This window comes from Gekko japonicus, unplaced genomic scaffold, assembly GCF_001447785.1.
Source record: "Gekko japonicus isolate JY-2015 unplaced genomic scaffold, Gekko_japonicus_V1.1 scaffold960, whole genome shotgun sequence".
NCBI classification, from domain to species: domain Eukaryota; kingdom Metazoa; phylum Chordata; class Lepidosauria; order Squamata; family Gekkonidae; genus Gekko; species Gekko japonicus.
In genome coordinates, this window is record NW_015160866.1 from 163764 (window position 1) to 182575 (window position 18812).

An 18812-nucleotide genomic window follows, 5' to 3' on the forward strand; every position below is an offset into this window, starting at 1 on the left:
ATCTCTTTGTTAACTCTTGTATTTACATGCTAATTTGCTGCCATCTGTTGATCTTACCAGCCACCTGATCCAGTTTCAGCTCTGCATATGCATCTTGGCTCTCAATGCCCCCCCCAACAGCTGGCCCCCCACCCTCTTTTTTCCTGTAAGTAGCCCTTGAGGAGAGTTTATTCCAATTTGTCTGAAGAAGTGTGCTTTGCACATGAAAGCTTACCCTTTGAGTAAAACTTTGTTGGTCTTAAAGATGCCACTGTACTCAAATTGCTTCAGACCAACGTGGCTACCCATCTGAATTTTATTACTGATAATGAAAACTTAAGCCTGTTAATACACCGACATTTCTTTGGACATTCCAATAGGATCAACAAAACATATTTCAATATAAATGTGTCTAGGAACATGATGAAAAGATGTCCCAATAGTAGAAATTAAGTATATATTCTTAAGTAATAAGAAGAATCATATTGCTTTTTGACTTACCACAGTCATTGACAAAAAACTCATACATTGTTTGTGTAGTGCCTTTAGGGATTTCTGGCAAATTTAGTTTGCTTTCATGGCTTCTAAGAAAGGCTTCCAACTTATCCCTGCTTTCCAGTTCTAGAAGGCAGCCTAAACTCCACATCAGGCCAAAGACGAATAGTTTATGAAGATGTCCCAAACATGATATACCTCCTTCTTCCTTTGAAGGTATCAATCCTTCCAAAAGGTTAATGGACTGGGAAGATTTTTAGAAGGAAAAAAAACACATAAGATTTATTTTGCTTAATAAAATCTCAATGTGGTATTCAGTGAAATCAAAGGCTGGTGAACTTAATGCATTCTTCCTCTACAAAATAATGTCAGTTTTAGATCAAAGATATCTAATATTGTTAAGAAAGCAAGATTACTGTGTTTGTTTCTAAGGGCTGAGACACCAATACCATGATATACCTGCATAATATAGTTACATTCCAGGAGCTCCATTTTGGGGGTTAGGCTTAGTTTCATGTATGTATATGCTTCTTCAAACACTTTATCATATAAGCCTAACAGCACATCAGCTTCTTGTGGAGTACGTGTCTTTAGCCAACCCTATAGATAGGCAGAAATCAGTAGCATAAAAAATCCAATAATTGTAATTAAAAATTTTAAAAGAACAGCCCTCACTATTAAGTGTACCTGCAATATTGGCCTCCAGCTTAAGGCCGAAGAACTGATATACACCATACCCATCCTAGAAACTGTAGCAGGAGAAGCATTTTCAATGTTATGAACTTCAAAAAGCAGCTTGCAAGTGGGAGACATGGGAATCCGATCACCATTTGCTAGAGTGAGAGTCTTATTATCATCCAACACTGAATTCAGATTTTCAATCCAAATGGCATCCACAGGGCCATCTAGAACTAGGAAAATATTCTCTCCTGGAAATAAAGAGTGATTACACAGTGAGTATAAAATGGTAAAATGGACAAATAAATGAAAACATGTTATCGGGCAGTTCAGCAGGCAAGGGAGAGAGAAGGCAGCTCCTGACATCAAGCTTGCCCGGCCAGCTGTCACATGGCCTCTCCCCTCTTGGATTCCATTAGCAGCCAGCAGATGAAGCAACTGAGAAGGAGACAGTGCAGCCCTTTCCATTGGCCTTGTTAATCTGTGTTTTTTATCATCCCAGTGGGTAACACTTAACCAGTAAGAAGGCTGACTAAATAGTTTAACCAAAACAAATTAAACCTATTTATTATACCAGAGTTTGGTTTGCACTGTGGAAGGGAGATGCTGCTTATGGAATAAAGTGCATACAAGGCTGTTGCTTTAGAAAAGAAAAAGAAGTCCTTTATTGTAAAGGAACTAAATGCTTTGATAGGAAAGGGGAAATAGGCATTCTATTGATGTTAGTATGCAGAGAGATTACAGAGAGCACGTTTTATTCTCGTGGCAGCTAGAGAGAGAAGCAGGAAGACAAGAAGTTAGTCAGAAGGAAGGAACCCTTCAGAGTAGCATTCTGGGTAAACAAAGGGAGAGCAGAGAAGCAGACAAAGGGAAGGATACAGAAACTGACCTATCTAGTCTTGCTACCCCTACTGTCCCCCCTCTAATGCCATGGTGAACTCTGTACCCGCTTCTAGCCTGCTATATCTGCAGTGCTCAAGAACAGCAGATAGGAACCTTTAGGGCAGCAGCACTTGTAACGTCTGTGAAACTGCCATGATGGCACAAGGAATAAGGCGCCCGGGTTTGCCTTCTGAAGTTCCCCTGCCCTTTAGATGTGTGGTGAAATGGTTAACGTATTGAACTAAGATCTGGGAGACTCAGGTTTGGGGGGGGGAAAACCCTGCCATAGAAGCTCGCTGGGTGACCTTGAGCCAGTTATTCTCTCTGCCTAACCTACCTCACAGAGTGGCTGTCATAAGGATAAAGGAACGGTGGTGAAAATGATGTTGCAACTGCTTTGGGTCCCGATTGAGGATCAAATCAGGATATAAATAAATATAAACATTTTGTGACTCAATAGGGATCTGGACCCGAGTTTCCCACCGTCTCATTTCAGTGTGCTATCTGTTGCACCACAGAGTGCTTCTATGTGTATTTGGTTTTCTCTGTGTTTTACTGTCTCCTGCACCCTTCTGTCTCAAGAGACTGTTTTTCTTTGTCTGCCTCCGTGTCCTAATTTCCCTGATCTTTACATATGTACAAAATCACTACTTTGATTTCCATTCAGTAATTCCTTCATGGTGTGTCAACAGGTTCAACCCCCAGTTAGAAACCGACGTAATGCTGGATGAGGTGAGTGACACTATCCTGGTGAACCTGCTGTGGGAGACTCAGCTCTACATTTACCAACACTGGGATGAAATCAAGCAGTTAGTAGGACAGTTCCTAATTCCCTGACGTTTTGCAAGACTTGGTGGTGCCAGTGCTGCGTCTCGACAGAGGGGATTTAGACTACCAACCAGAAGTAGCAGACCCTTCACTTTCAATATATTAAGATGCAATGAAAATAATAAGAAAATGAAATTACTAAACAAATAAAAGAGACATGTATGCCATCTTAAAAGCTAATTTCAAAGCAATTAAATGCTTTGCATTGGTTTTATAGATTAACAGGCCCGCCCAGTTTAGTAGCTATCTGCTTCACTCTCAGCAACTGGCCATTCAACAAAAGAGGGAGGAGGAAACTGAAACGTCCTTTCCACTGGCCTGCTTTTGCCAATTTGTAAATAATATTTGTTTGTTACTCACCATGGGGTTTTTTTTAAAGAAACAAAGAAAGGTTTTTTTTCATTAACATGTCCACAAACAGAAGACAGGTAACCAAACTGAGACTTTATTTCAGTGGAATTCAGTGAATTTAGTATTTCAAATACACAATTAGAGGACGCATATGGTACAAGATTCTAATCCTTCCATCTCCCGGACATGTTCATTTTGTACATAACAGCATTTTTATATAGTGCAGCTTTCAAATATGTATTCACTCATCTATTGCCCTATGTGACATAGGCCAGCTAAAGCAACATCACAGAAGTATTCTCACTGTGTGTTTAGGCTCTTAATTGCTCTAGATTGCACACACAGGACACATCACTTTAAACCATATTAAAACCAACAAATCCCAAATCTATATAACTGTATGCTATAGTCCAGCTAGTAATACTTACTTTCCAACAGCACTTTACAATTTATTAGAACTAAAGTTACAAGTATTTTATATTCAGGGTATGTCTCCTTTACAAGAGAGAGAAGTTAATAATCTGCAAACAGTAAATCTATTTCAGCAGACTAACAATATTCTGTAATTATATGCTGTATAATACACTCTATTTGGCACACCTTTTTTAGCTTTTAGAGTTTTTCTCCACAGTGTGGAAAAGATTCCATCTGTCCAATCATTAGTTGCTGTATCCAGTTTGCCAAACATCTGAGGTGCGGTAATAGCTTTGGGGTTCATTCGCATTTCTCTATGAGGATATCCGCATTCCGTCATTGCCCTCATCAGCATAGTTATCACAGCCGTTTTTCCAGATCCACTGGGTCCAAGGGTCATCAGTCCATGGCGCACTTTGGAAGTTTCATACAACTAAAGGGAGACAGGGGTTGGAACAGTTCAATAGCCATTGGATTTATTAGTCTTCCTATAGTGGGAATTACACTACATATGCACACTACAAGGTACAGAACATTACACCTGGACTTTTTCCCCTCTAGAGACAATTATATCTCATGGTTCTAATGACTAGACAGTATGGAAAAGGTTTAGAGCTAGACTCCTTCTTGAGAGAGAGTTAGGAAAGCTAAAGCTCAATATCAACTTAGGCTAGCGAGAGATGCTAAAAACAACAAAAAAGGGTTCTTTTCTTGTGTTCAAATTAAGAAAAAGTAAGTAAGAAAAAGAGCAAGGACATGATAGGCTCATTGCAAGGACACAAAAGTGAAATTGTAACAGGTGATGAAGAGAGGGTAGAACTGCTCGATTCCTACTTTTCCTCAGTCTTCTCTTGTGAGGGAAATGGTGCTCAACATGGCAGAAACAAAACACATGATGAGGGAAGGGAATTGCAGCCTAGGATCGGCATAGGGGTAGTACATAAACACCTAGTTTCTTTAAATCAAATGAAGTCCTTGTGGCCAGATGAACTGCATCTAAGGGTACTAAAAGAACTTGTGGATAGAATTTCTGAGCCTCTGTCCATTATTTTTTAGAATTCTTGGAGAACAGGTGAGGTGCCAAAAGACTGGAAATGGGCATATGTTGTCCCCATCTTCAAGGGGGAAAGGGAGGATCTGGGTAACCACTGACCCCTCAGCCTGGTGTCTTGACTTGCAAAAGTTTTAGAACAAATCATCAGACAGTTGGTCCTTGAGCACTTAGAGCTGTGATTACTAAGAGCCAGCATGGATTTCTCAAGAACAAGTCAAGTTAGACTAACCTTATCTCATTTTTTCAAGAAAGTTACTACCTTGCTGTACTAGGGGAATGCTGTAGAAATAGTTTATCTTGATTTCAGCAAGGCTTTTGATAAGGTTCCACATAATATTCTTGTTAACAAATTGGTAAACTGTGGTTTGGATCATATTACTCTTAGGTGGATCTGTAACTGGTTGACAGATCACACCCAAAGAGTGCTTGTTAATGGTTCCTCATCCTCTTGGAGAGGAGTGACTAGTAAAGTGCCTCACGGATCTGTCCTGTGACCTGTTTTGTTCAACATCTTTATGATTTGGATGAAGGAATAGAGGGAATGCTTATTAAATTTGGATGATACTAAATTGGGAAGGGTAGCAAATATGGTAGAAGTCAGGATATAGGATGATCTTGACAGGGTGGAAAACTGGGCTAAAACAAATAAAATGAATTTCAATGGGGATAAAATAAAAATCAAATGCATAATTATAGGATGATGGAGACTTGTCTTGGCAGTAGTATATGTGAAAAGGACCTGGGGGTCTTAGTAGACCATACACTGAACATGAGTCAGCAGTGTGATGTGGTAGCTAAAAAGGCAAATGCAATTTGGGCTGTATCAACAGAAGTATAGTGTCCAGATTACACAAAGTGATTGTATCACTTTAACGTGCTCTGGTTAAACCTCACCTAGAGTATTGTGTTCAGTTTTGGGCACCACAATTCAAGAAGGATATAGACAAGCTGGAACATGTCCAGAGGAGGGCAATGAAGATGGTGAGGGGTCTGGAGACCAAGTCTTATGAGAAAAGGCTGAAGGAGCTGGGTATGTTTAGCCTGGAGAGGAGATGACTGAGAGGTGATATGATAACCATCTTCAAGTACTTGAAAGGCTGCCATATACTTAATGGGTCTCTGACCGTAATAAAATGAATGAATGGGCTGCCATATAGAGGACAGTACGGAGTTGTTTTCTGTTGCCCCAGAAGGTTGGACCAGAACCAACAGGTTGAAATTAAATCAAAAGTTTTTGGCTAAACTTTAGGAAGAACTTCCTGACAGTTAGAGCAGTTTCCTCAGTGGAACAGGCTTCCTCAGGAGGTGGTGGGCTCTCCTTCTTTTGAGGTTTTTAAACAGACACTAGATGGACATCTGATAGCAATGCCAATTCTGTGAACTTAGGCAGATCATGAGAGAGATGGCAGGAAGGGCTGCATCATTGCTTACTTGCTTAGTTCTTGTGGACCTTTCATACACACCCAGGGAAATGCTGATCTCCACTTTGGGGTCAGGAAGCAATTTTTCTCCAGGCCAGTTTGGCTGGGGATCCTGGAGATTTTCTGTCATCTTCTGGGCAGGGGGTTGGACTAGATGACCCTGGAGGTCCCTTCCAACTGTATGATTCTGTGATTCACTTAAAAGTGTAAAATTTTACTAATTGGCTTAGTTTATGTTCTATTTCCTTCTTCAAACTCTAAGATGTATGATGCTGTACCTGTACAAGCTTAAGATTCCAAGGTGGATGATTAATCAGCCCTGCCTCTTCAACCTGATTTGCAACAGCTGCTTGAAGTTCAACATATGTATTGCTGTCCAGCACTAACCCGGGAAAGAGGTCATTAATAAGACTTAGAAATAGGGGTTCATCTTCATCCACCTAAAAATAAAAATATGCTTTATAATATGATGAAATGTGTCTTATTGAAAAAAACCCTACTAATATAATTTCATTCCCAGATGTAACAACTGCCCATTTATGTAGATGGATGTTTCCATGCAAGGCAGAGCACACTCAGAACAGACAATATAATTGATCTCTGAATGTAGCTTCCTTTGTTTGCATTTGTCCAGATGAAGAGTCCACCTTTTTACTGGATTTCATAATACCCTTGCCTTTCTATAGAGTCATCATGTTGACAAAAACATTAGGAAAAGGGATTTTGCCCTGTGGAAGGCTATAGCTCACTAATTTTTTGCTGCATTAGCCAAAGCTAGATATGGAAGTGTATATTGTGAGCCTCACTCTCGATACTTAACAGCCTGCACAGCCTGCCTCTATCTGGAACCAGCAACTTATAACAAAAGGCTTTTAAGGCTACATTCTACACAGAGGGACAACATAAATACCTGATGACACAAATCTATTGATTGTGAAACTGCATGGTTTGCATTGAAAAGGCTTCTTAACTGTCACGATATCCATGCCGTTTAAAGGTAGTGGCACAGACTCAAAGCAAAATCTAAAAACAAAACCTATGTAAAACCTTTTATTAGGACAAACCAAAATAACATCTATGCAAGCTCTCAAGCTCTCCAGAACTCTTATTCAGATTAGATGTTAAAGGTGGGAGGTCATGATCTTAAGGCCCTATATTGTAAGCATCCTCTGTGAAAACAGATATGCAGATTTAAAATGGTGATGGTGTCAGGTTCCACCCGTGGTCTTCTGAGAGGAAGAAGCAAAAAATAGAGGAAAATGGAAGCCTCCCACTGAGAGCACAAAAGCCAGCAGCTGATCAAATGTCTCTCGAACACCAGGCGGAGCACACAGATTTGATTCTTACAAGTTTAGACAGATTCATATCCCTCAGCCCTCTCATGACTGTACTCAGTTCACTGTCATCTGGTCTGGCTCTCTTCTGAGCTCCAAGAGTTCTCAACACTGAGAGGATATTCCTCAAGCCAAAGTCATAATGAACCTAAAAAAGAAAACCAAAAAGTTTATCAGTTCTGGGAGTCCTCTAGATACATTGCTTCCATAATGACAGGCTCAGAAATGTCTGCTGATCCATCATATTTATACATTGCAAAACAGAGAATCTTTAGGAAATCAAGAGAATTGTAAACTATCAAATATATCAAGGAATTATAATACTTTTTATTTTAAAACGATTTAATGCTAATGCAAATATTTTCTCATATGTAAGCATTACAAATCTATTCCTCCAAATTGATTGGATTTGGTTTGTTCCATCTCATGAGCAATACCTTGCATGATGTAGATATGAGAACTAATAAAGATGCACGCTGAAGACATACCGTCATGTTACACTTAACTGCATCAAGAAATAAATTATCATTACTGAGAAATAGACACTAAAGAAGTTGCCTCATCACAGGAAACAGATTGGCACATAGTAATAAAAGCTGGCAACACAATTGTCAGAAAACACCACATTATGTATCTGCAATATCAGTTCTTCGTAGTAAAATTATAGTAGAGATCAATTCTCATTCCTGCAGTACAAATGAAAGTCATCATGAAAGTCATCTATCAATCACTCATGCTCTCAAAAGAGAGTGATAATAATAAGAAACCAGTAATCATGTTAATAGGCTAGCTGCCCAAACTGTGGTGTACTTTCCAGAGTTCTGTACTTCTTTCTGAAGTACAGAGCTGATCTTCAGGGAGATAAAATGGGGGTAAGCAACTACTTCCTTCTCAATAAATATAGTTATAGGTGCTTATCTATAGCTACTGAACACGCAGCCCAAAATATGTGGTGTGCATGAAAAGTCAGAGTAGCTCCTTATTTATCAAGTGTGTTCAGATGTCATAAATTGTATGTTAAAAATTTAGTCAAAGACAAAGCACAAAACTTGGTCTCTGTAACATCTTGGGATGACAACATATGTCAAACTCAGGAGCAATTAATATGCACCCACACCCCCATTTCAAAAAGCCTCACCCACCCTGACCTGGATAGCACAAGCAAGTCCGATCTTGTCAGATCTCGGAAGCAAAGCAGGGCTGACCCTGGCAAGTACTTGGATGGGAGACTTCCAAAGAATACCAGGGCTGGGATGCAGAGGCAGGAAAAATCAAGCCCCATCTCTGAAACATCCAAGCCCACTAGGGGTCACCAGAAGCCAACCATGACTTCCAGACACACACAAAATACTCACCCCAACAAAAAGCCTCACTCAATTTTGCATTAAGCCTTCGAAATGCCCGTAACCATGGTGGGGCATTTGGGGGCGGAGCCCCACCACCTATGAGCCCTGCCCCACCCACAGAGGATGCCAGATCCCACCCCACCCCCAGTGTGCCTTGCCCCCAAAGCTACAGGGAGGCTGGGGAAGGAAAGGGAAGCCACCCTGCTGATTCTGGTCAGTTTCATTCTCCCCATCAGCTGTTAGGTTTAACAGCTGATCAACAGCTGATGGGAGGGGAGTGAAACTGACCAGAAGCGGCAGGGCGAACCTCCCCATGTCTGGGGGGGGGGCTGAGGAAGGAAAGAGAGAGGGAGCTGGCTGGACTCACAGTGGGGCTCACATTAATCATCACCCCACTCTAGTTCTTGGCAAAGGAACCTATAATTCCCATCATCCCTAGCATGTACATTGTCATTGTAAGAAAAATGGGCTCCAAAGGGGACTCTATTGTGGTTGAGAATCTCTCTCCCCCCCCTTTGCAAAAGTTTAGTTGCTTTGAAAAAGGAGGAAACAGCAAGAGAGGGGAGTAATGCAAATAGTGTTTTGTTTATTGTCTTTGTTGAGCACTGAAAAAATCCCTTGAACTTTTTTCAAGCCTTTGACAGGAATGCTCACAAGAAGCAGTTATGGGGAGACAAGCCCAGGGGGATTTGCCCATTGGTAATGTAGTAGTATCATGATTCAAACGCACAAGGATCTGGAATCTGGGGATTATAGGATATCACTGTGCAATTTTGATTAAACAAGGGAATTGTGGGGAGATCAAATACACCCAAGCAAGCAATGCTCTTTTATACGTATAGGCCAGAACATGTCAGGAGATATCCTAAGAGTTCCTGTAAAGGTCTTTGACTTACTTGCTTATCTGAGCCATTCTGTTGTTGCTGCTCCTTTCTACCTACAGACCCACCCTATAGTCCATTGCTACAAAGATACAACAGTGCTACAAGGTTACCTGCTTAGTAAGCTGCTCTTCACAAAGCTTATAAAGAACAAAGAATTTTTGAGCCAATATAACATTTTCAATAAAGCCACAGCTTGCAAGTTTAACTCTCATGATTATCTGAAATGGAATAGTACAATATTAAGAATTACATGAACATTTTGAGAAGTGATGTTTTTTAAAAAGCAAACGATGTTGTATAATAATTCCAAATTTAATGGATTTTCTACAACAGAATGATAAACTGTACCTGTCTATCTGGAACCATCATAGCAACAGTTCTAAATTGAATTTTCAGGTTTTCTGGCAGTTCCTGGCGTCCAGCATAACCTGGATTCTACAAAAAATAACAAAGGATTTACCAGAGTTTTATTCAGAGTATTTGAAGTAACTTGCATGTTTTAGTATTGTGAATTGTGAACATTTGGGGGGTATTTTTGTATATATGCATGTGTGTGTGCACACCTGGAAGTCATGGCGACCACTGGTGACTGACCGATACTGGGGCCATGGAGGATATTCAAAGAGGTGGCTGAATAAACCCTGCCCCTGGCTCCCGACTGCTGGTATTCCAAGGAGGTCTCCCATCCAAGTACTTGCCAGAGTCAACCCTGCTTAGCTTCCAAGATCTGATGAAATCGGGCATGCCTGGGCTATCCAGGTCATGGCAATTATTATCATTTATGAAGTCCATTTAATCCCTTAATCCAGTGGCATATATTTTTCAAAGTATCTGGAACTGTAGTCCAGGGACTCTCCCAGTATTCACTGCTGAGTCTCTGCTTCCGGTGGACTGCAGTCAAGAGTGGCTTTAGTGATTCTGGGGCCCTGGTCAAAAGTTCAGAATCGTTGCAACACAAATGGTTGTGGAAGGGAAAGGGCCATTGTTGCACACTCCCCCAGCATGAAGCCCAGAGCAGCTGCCCATGTTGCCTGTTGGCTAAGACCATCACTGGTTGAAGTGGGCAATGTTCCCAGATATAGACCTCCTGCTGTCTAAGAAAACGAAGAAAACTTTTGCCTCAATGCAAGAATAAGTTGCTGTTCAGCCCAGGCAAACCAACAAAAGATCTCAATATGTTATAGGTAACCAACCTCAGGAACTCACACTTTTTTTCCTCCAGCCCCTCTCCTTCCTATACAGCAAACTACCTTACCCCACTTAATCATGGTTAACCAGTTTGTTAGCATTAATATTAATCACAGGTTTCTGTTTAACTAGGCTTTGACATTATAGGCTGGACTGAGTTTCAAGTACTAGCTTTAAGGAATTCTGGTTAATGCTAGCTGTAGTTATCAATGGTCCCACTTAGCCCTATTTAAGGAGGGAGGGAGAATTTGTTTCAGGAAAGGGAAGGAATAAGCATTAACAGAGATTCTCAGTTATGTCTGCACTGGCCTACTTATTCCAGTTGGACAGGAGCCCAATGCTTCATTGTAAATATTCTGAAGCCATACACATAGTATAAATAATGAAAGCCCTTCTAAAAAAATACAGTCATACTGCAAGAATGGCCATTATCTTCACAAAACAAACCACTCACAAAAATGGCTTTATCTACTCTTAATATTCCTAGGACAGAAAAATGTGGCACACTTCTACCAAAATATCTGGATTTTGTTTTGGAAAAAAATATTATTAATTAATACTGATGAAATGTTAATAAATATAAATATGTTTGCAAATATATTGCTATGGTAGACATAATTAATCACACACATAATTTATTTTCAAGTACACCTTGTAACAGATATATGATTGATTGTCTCTTGTCAAGAATAGAGCATTTATAACCTTATCTTAATAACTTTACCATTGTCAGAAAAATTCCAAACTCTGGGTTTAAATCTACAACATCTCCATCGGAAAATATGAACTGCTTCTTCCTTTCTTTCCTTGCTGTCAAAATTATATAAATTTGTTGAGCTGCTACTGACAACACCGGTAATTCAATTCTGTTAAATTCATCAAAGCATCCCCAGGAACCAGACTGTGCAAGACCTAAAATGGGAAAAGAATTTTTTCTCCTGATTAAACCCATTCTTTTTCATTTTCCTATAATATTTGGACATCCTTTCCCCCCCAGGATAAGATTACGAGAAGAAACTCTAAACAGGCTGTTTCTGAGTACTGGATTGACTTTGGAGGAAAACGGTAGCAAATCATCCTCTAGCATACTCCTGGTGTTGTCCATGGTTAGCATATGTATAGCTAGACAGTTGTGTTATTCTCAAACACTTATAGGACACATTGCTGACCTGCTCCCAAACCTTTCACACTGAAAACCATAACCAGATCACCTTCCCCTAGGGCCAAAGCTTTAGAAGGCCTGTGTCAGAATACCTATGAATTATGATTGTTACATCCCACTACTTAGTTCAACACTGCATTGCGCATACTGGTATGTCCATGGGAGAGCATTACACTCTGCTGAGAATAATCTACTGGTGGTCCCTGGCCCTAAAGATATCTGGCTGTTCTCAACCAGAGTCAGCGCTTTTTCAGCCCTGGCTCTGACCTGGTGGAACTCTCTGCCTAATACCACCAGGGCCCTGCGGGACTTAATGCAGGGCCTGTGGTTGAGGACAGCAATGGTTGCATCATAGCCAGCACCCTCTTCCTTCCTTTTCTCTTTTAATTCTGCCATCTTCGCTTCAGCCCTCTCCTTACCTTTCTCCATGACAGCGACACAGTCCAGAGTAGGGTAACAAGGGAATGTTTGATGCCATCTGAGATGATGTAGCTGATTTTCAGTTTTTACTTTTATGTTTGTTTTTAACAGTTGTACATCACCTAGAGCCTTACATTGTAGGGAACAGGCGATTTATAAATTGAATATACAAATAATAAATGCAAAAATGGCCATTTGGAATATTTTATTTTTATTTATTTAAAACATTTCTGTGCCACCTTTCCACTCAATTCAGGATCCCAAGGCTGAAAACATTAAAGCATGAAAAGCATCTCTCTCTCAGGGTTGCCAGGTCTTCTCCTTGCTCCAGTGGAGGGATTGGGGGGGATTCTGGAGGTGGGCAGGGACACCACCAAACCCTGCCCCCGAGCGCAACCACCCACCCAGCCACCCCTCTCCCTCCCCTCCTGCCCAATTGACTGACTGGCAGGGACTATGTGGCTGAAAGTCTGTGACTGGTTCGAAATCACCCACTCAGCTTCCACAGCAAGAACCTGGGTCTGGCAGACCCTGCTCTGAAGTGCTAACTGCTATGTCACACTGGCTGTCATACAGTGGCCACCTCAGCAGGGTATAATGACACAGAGTCCACCATTTTCTCCAGGGGAACTGATTTCTGCCATCTGGAGAGCAGCTGTAATTCTGACTGATCTCCAGCCCTCACCTGGAGATGGGCAGCAATTGTTCCCCAGGAGGAAAAGTACAGTCTTTCTCCACAATGGAGGTTAAAGCAGCTTACATCATTCTCCTGTCCCCCTTTTGATCTGCCCTTTTCTTGTTTGGATTGTTGTTTTTTTCTCTCTGTGTTGTTTTTTTCTCTCTGTGTACTGTTAACCACTTTGGATCTTTCCAGGGAGAAAGGTAGAATATAATTATGCTAAATAATTATACTACATAAATAAATAAAATAAATAAACCTCCAGTTTTTCATCTGGACTGAAGTGCCTTGCTATATATGTTGCAGTTATGAAAAGTTCCCCCAATACTTATATAAATGATACTATACTATAATATTCTCCCTCTCTTATCTTATAAGCACAAGCACCAACGTTATGACCTTTTTAACAATGTACTCTCCCGCAGCCATGATAATAACCAGGCCATTACATTTCTAATTACAAAACAAGTATTATTTATATACCATTAAAGTTTAGTGAAGTGCAGCATCACTTCCAATATATTTTAATATCATGTTGCACTCATCTGCATTTTATGTAATGTTATAAATTATTATTATGTTTCTCACCTAACTCTACCATCAACATTTTCATCTTTTTATCTTATTGATTTCCCTCATATTTGATACAGGCAGGCCAATCCTATGCCAAATTTACTCAGAATTAATCCCATTCAATGGAAATTGATCCCAGGTGAATGTGCTTAGATTTGCTTCTTTAGACAATCTTTATATGGTAGTGCTATTGTAATACCCAGCTTGGGAGGACAGAGAAGTGAGAGCAGCTTACAGGAAGGAATAATTAGTGTGCTTTCAAATACACAGAAAGCCCAGTTGGGTTGTAAGGTAACAGCTCCTTTTCAATCAACATGATGAGTTGACAAAAGCAATCAATACATAAAATTCTTGCTAGCTTCGTCTCACTAAACTGATTTCCCAAAAGCTCCTTGTGACAAGCTGACATCCTTAACATTATTAGGTAATTTCAACTCCAGCAAGCCAGTCTCAAAAGAAAGAATGTTCTAGAGTACAACTTCATATTTTTAGAACTAAAACGCCACAAAATAAACCTTAATTCATTTCTCAGTACTGATGGACAGTCACATTATCACTTGTTTTAAATACCAGTTTCATTCAGGTTATAAGTTATTCATTTGAGAAATATTGAAAAGGAAAACACAAACACAATTTTGGAAGTAAAGCACTGTGTGATGTTTTTGGTTTATAATGCCTTGTGTACCTATTCTATGTATACATACCACATTCATACCCACATTTCATTTATATACACACTTGTAGTAGTGGTCTACTTCTCTGAGAGTCTGCGCCCCCTCTCAGCAACCAGACATTTCTTCCTATTCCTTTGCCCTTATGCTGGCAGTTCACTCTAAACAGAAGGAATGTGCACAATGCATCCCATCCCATCACACCACTAAAACTAAACTAAAAAGAGGGCCAATTTTTCTGACCTCCAGGGTTCCTGATATCCCAGCTAATCAGAAAATGGATAAAGAAATTCTGAAGACCGTATTTACCTCCTTCTTTTTTCTTTGACTTATTCTGTGCTTTAGTTTGATACCTCATTCATTCATTAGAATCAAGGTACATCCCTGGTAATTTGTTTGTGCTTGCTCTGACCTTGCCATTAACTACAGTTACTAATGCACATTTGTGGAGGTATGCTATACTGAATACTGTTCATTTCACGGTTCATGTTTTTAAAATGTCCATGACAAGCCAAGTCTTACCTTTGAAAATCCGGCCCAGTCCTCTGAAATCCATTTGATCTGAACAGTTAAACACTACCACATATTTCCCCAAAGCTTTTCCCATGTCTTTTGTGGTTTCTGTTTTACCAGTTCCAGCAGGTCCTGCTGGAGCTCCTCCCATGTTCATTCCTAGAGCCTGAGCCAATGTAATGTAGCATCTGTAAATGTAAATTCAGATCATTATAATATAAAACATTTAAATGTGAAATATATTTACATATCATTAATCCAACGACATTTGGTATTCCAATAATGTTCAAACTTTCATCAAGTGCAGAGGATGCATATATGTAAACCTTAAACCTGATCCTTGGGAAAATACTCAGAAGCAGCAATTAGAGATGGATGAGGCGCTCAGTTTGGAGTGCTCTGTATGGCTGTATTAGTCAATAAATTATTTGTTTCTTACCTGTCTGTTAAAGGTGTTATGACCAGACGATCGGTACATCCCAGAAATTCATTTTGATAAACAAAATCAACATCAGTAATAGATACCAATGTTTGATCCAGATCTTCCTTAAAATAAAACCTGCTCTGCTTTAACCATTCAAAATCAGTCACTGATCTGATATGCATTTTAACCTTAAAAAGAGAGGGGGGGGGGAATACCACATGAATAATTTCAAAAATGTATAGAAACAATGTACCACATGAATAATTCAAAAAATGTATAGATACAATGTATTGTGTATAGATGCAATGTATAGATACAATGTCTTATGCATGTTCTGGTAAATTTAAAAGAGGAAGGGATCACAGTTATTACTTTTAAACAGAGGCCTCCGACAGGTAGCTCACTGGTTACTACAGAGCAGCTTGTGTTCCCTTAGAAGACCCGGGGAAAGGTCACAAAATATTTGCTCTAGGCTTTTGATAAAAAGTGTTTCTGTCATAAGCTTTTTCTCTGTGTACATTAGCTGATAGCTTCACTGAGAGGGGGGCTTCTCCTAGTACATAACAAAACTTGATAAAATGCTAGGGGTGGTATTATGAGACATTTTTCAATATATATTTCAAACTGCCTGCAATACTTAGAAGAAGCAACTGCTCCATGCACTTTGAGGGAGAACAGTCTGTCTAAAGGTTTTTCTGAAGCCAAAAAACTACCGGTTTAAAATAAACTGGGGGAAGGGAAGGTTGTAATGACAAAGATTGTTACATTATTATTACAACCTTAGGGGTCTGCAATGATCTACCAATCAAAGAGACACAGGAACAGGTGTATTTCCCTTCTGGTTAACTGGCTGATTGGGACTTGTGACAATTCCATTGGTCAGATATGATAGATAGATGATAGATAGAAGTTTCAAAATTAATATTTATACTTTACCAAGTCATCAAATATATCACGCTGATGCACATGAATGGTAATAAGAGTTTCAAACTTCACTCTGTCAAACTTGGAAAGATCATGAGTAGTCTGGCCAATAAGAGTATTTAGAATATCCAAAAATTTCTGATTGGTTACTGACATGACTTTCCTGTCATCTTTTGCATTGGTCAAGGCTTCTTCTGAATCATGTGTCCATAGCATCTGAATTCCCAGCAACCCTACCTATAAATTTAACAAACAACTAATCAGAAATGCATATGAACATTTATAGTGCACTCCACTTTAGATAATGAATGGTCCAACAGCTCATAGTTTAAAACTATAATTTAGAGTGATTAACTGGAGTGATTAACAACTGAGTTTTTGCTATGATTTTCTTTTGTATGTAGAAAATAAATCAGGGAGTTTCAAAGGTAATTTTCTCTATCATACTCAGATACATTCATAACCAAATCTAGCTGTTCTATTACTGCATTCTGACAATGAAGTACAGACATCATTAATAATATAAAAATACCACTCTTCTGTAAATCCATTATAGCATAAATATGATCCTAGCCCCCCCCCATCCCAGATCCCGCTTCAAAAATACAAGGAAGCAATTTTGAGTGTTTGCCAGAAAGCTTCCGGTAAGCAGCTCTCCATTTTTTTGAATACTGTCTAAAATAACTTATAAAACCTAGATAAAATTTGACAGGCACATCAGCAGATGTTTATCAAGCTTCATCTGGTCCAGTGCCCCATCGTCCATTACAAGAAGACTGTACTTTCACAAATAAATGGATGACTCATCACTATAGGCTCTCTTACCAATACTTCAGGTATCAGAGCACATGAAATCACAGGAGCTGCATTTGTCACAACACTAATTTATAGGGCTGCTAACTCCAGGTTGGGAAATTCCTGGAGATTTGGGGATCAAGTCTGGGGAAGGTAGAGTATGGGGAGGGGAAGGACCTCAGCAGGGTATAATATGATACAGCAAACCACCCAAAGCATCCATCTTCTCCAGGGGAACTATCTCCATAGTATGGAGATCAGTCATAATGCCAGGAGATCTTCAGGTCCCACCTGAAGGCTGGCAATTCTGCTTCCATGGCTGTGATATTTTTTTAAGGTATTTCTTTTGTCATGCGAGAAAGTGCAGTCACTGCAATTGTTACGGCATCAAATAGCACAGGGAGAAACTGTAACTTCTGTTGACCACATTGTAATCTATTTCATATTGTCTTCTTAAACTAAAATCTTTTGGATTATTAGTACACAATATGTTGTTGAAGGCTTTCATGGCCAGAGTTCATCAGTTGTTGTAGACCTTCTGGGCTGTATGGCCGTGGTCTTGGCATTGTAGGACCTGACGTTTTGCCAGCAGCTGTGACTGGCATCCTCTGAGGATGCCAGTCACAGCTTCTGGCGCAAAGTCAGGTCCTACAATGCCAAGATCATGGCCATACAGCCTGGAAAATCTACAACAACTATTAGTACACACATAAATTGAAAAAATGTACCACTTGGTTGTTCTGATATATGTTCTAATACAAATTATTTAATTGGCCTTTCCCCTCTTTCTTTCTCTCATCTTTAGCAATTACATCACAGAAAAGGTATGTTGGTCACCAAGCATACACTAATCTTCATCTGAAAACAATTATCTTGAATACAATCTAGCCAGTAATAAGCAATTGATTTAACTGGTAATCAAGAGAATTTAAAAGTGACTGTATGTAAATGTGTAGGGCTCAGTGCAGAAAAGTGTGCACACATCAAGTGTTTTGTTCATTTTTCAGCCTGCAGGCCCATCTCTGTCTTGCCATTACAATTATACTACAGACTGCTTTTGAATGTCTCACCTGTGCTGGAAAATGGTAAAGGAAGTTCAGCAGCTGGTACCCTGGATCACTAATCTGATAGAATGCTGCTCGAATTACACAGTGTAATGAAGACTGTTGCATTCTCAACAGATCCATCAGCCAGAGTTCTACAGGTCCCTTTGCATTTACTGGAGCGTCTAGCTAAAAATTAAATTTGTGTTAATCATAAAAATCAGTTTATAGGTTTAAAAAACTAATATGTTTAATACCACTATATAATTGTGGAGGAGAACAACCAGAATACATATTAAAAGCTAGTTAAATAAAGCAAATCAAAATAGATTAGAACTGCACCTCACACTATCTTCTCAATGGCTACCACAGCTAGCTGAATTTTAATTTTTTTTATACCATTCTACCTGCAAGGAGATCAAATCACTCAATCCTAAAAGAAATCAACCCTGACTATTTCCTGGAAGGCCAGATACTGAAGCTGAAGCTCAAATACTTTAGCCACCAAATGAGAAGGGAGCACTCACTGGAGAAAACCCTAATACTTGGAAAGACTGAAGGTAACAGAAGAAGGGGACGGCAAAGGATGAGATGCTATTGATGCAACAAACATGAAATTAAGCAAACTTTGGAGGATGACAGAAGACAGGAGGGCCTAACGTGATGTGGTCCATAGGGTCACGAAGAGTCGGACTTGACTGTGGGACTGAACAACAAAAACCTTCAGAAGATTCCCATACTCAGACTTTGGAGA

At 39.7% G+C, this 18812-nt stretch overlaps 1 protein-coding gene across 1 annotated transcript in view; it reads right to left on the reverse strand.

Annotated features, from left to right (window-relative positions):
• DNAH8 (dynein, axonemal, heavy chain 8) overlaps positions 1-18812 on the reverse strand; it is a 262658-nt gene that overhangs the window by 132831 nt on the left and 111015 nt on the right. Inside the window, exons 40-52 of the mRNA XM_015422004.1 lie at positions 18086-18247; positions 16233-16457; positions 15312-15484; positions 14882-15060; positions 11579-11766; positions 10015-10101; positions 9777-9884; positions 7450-7584; positions 6381-6542; positions 3814-4060; positions 1162-1403; positions 934-1074; positions 481-718 (exon numbers count right to left, since the gene is read on the reverse strand). Coding sequence (XP_015277490.1) covers positions 481-718; positions 934-1074; positions 1162-1403; positions 3814-4060; positions 6381-6542; positions 7450-7584; positions 9777-9884; positions 10015-10101; positions 11579-11766; positions 14882-15060; positions 15312-15484; positions 16233-16457; positions 18086-18247 — 2287 coding nt within the window. The remainder of the gene's footprint in view (positions 1-480; positions 719-933; positions 1075-1161; positions 1404-3813; positions 4061-6380; positions 6543-7449; positions 7585-9776; positions 9885-10014; positions 10102-11578; positions 11767-14881; positions 15061-15311; positions 15485-16232; positions 16458-18085; positions 18248-18812) is intronic.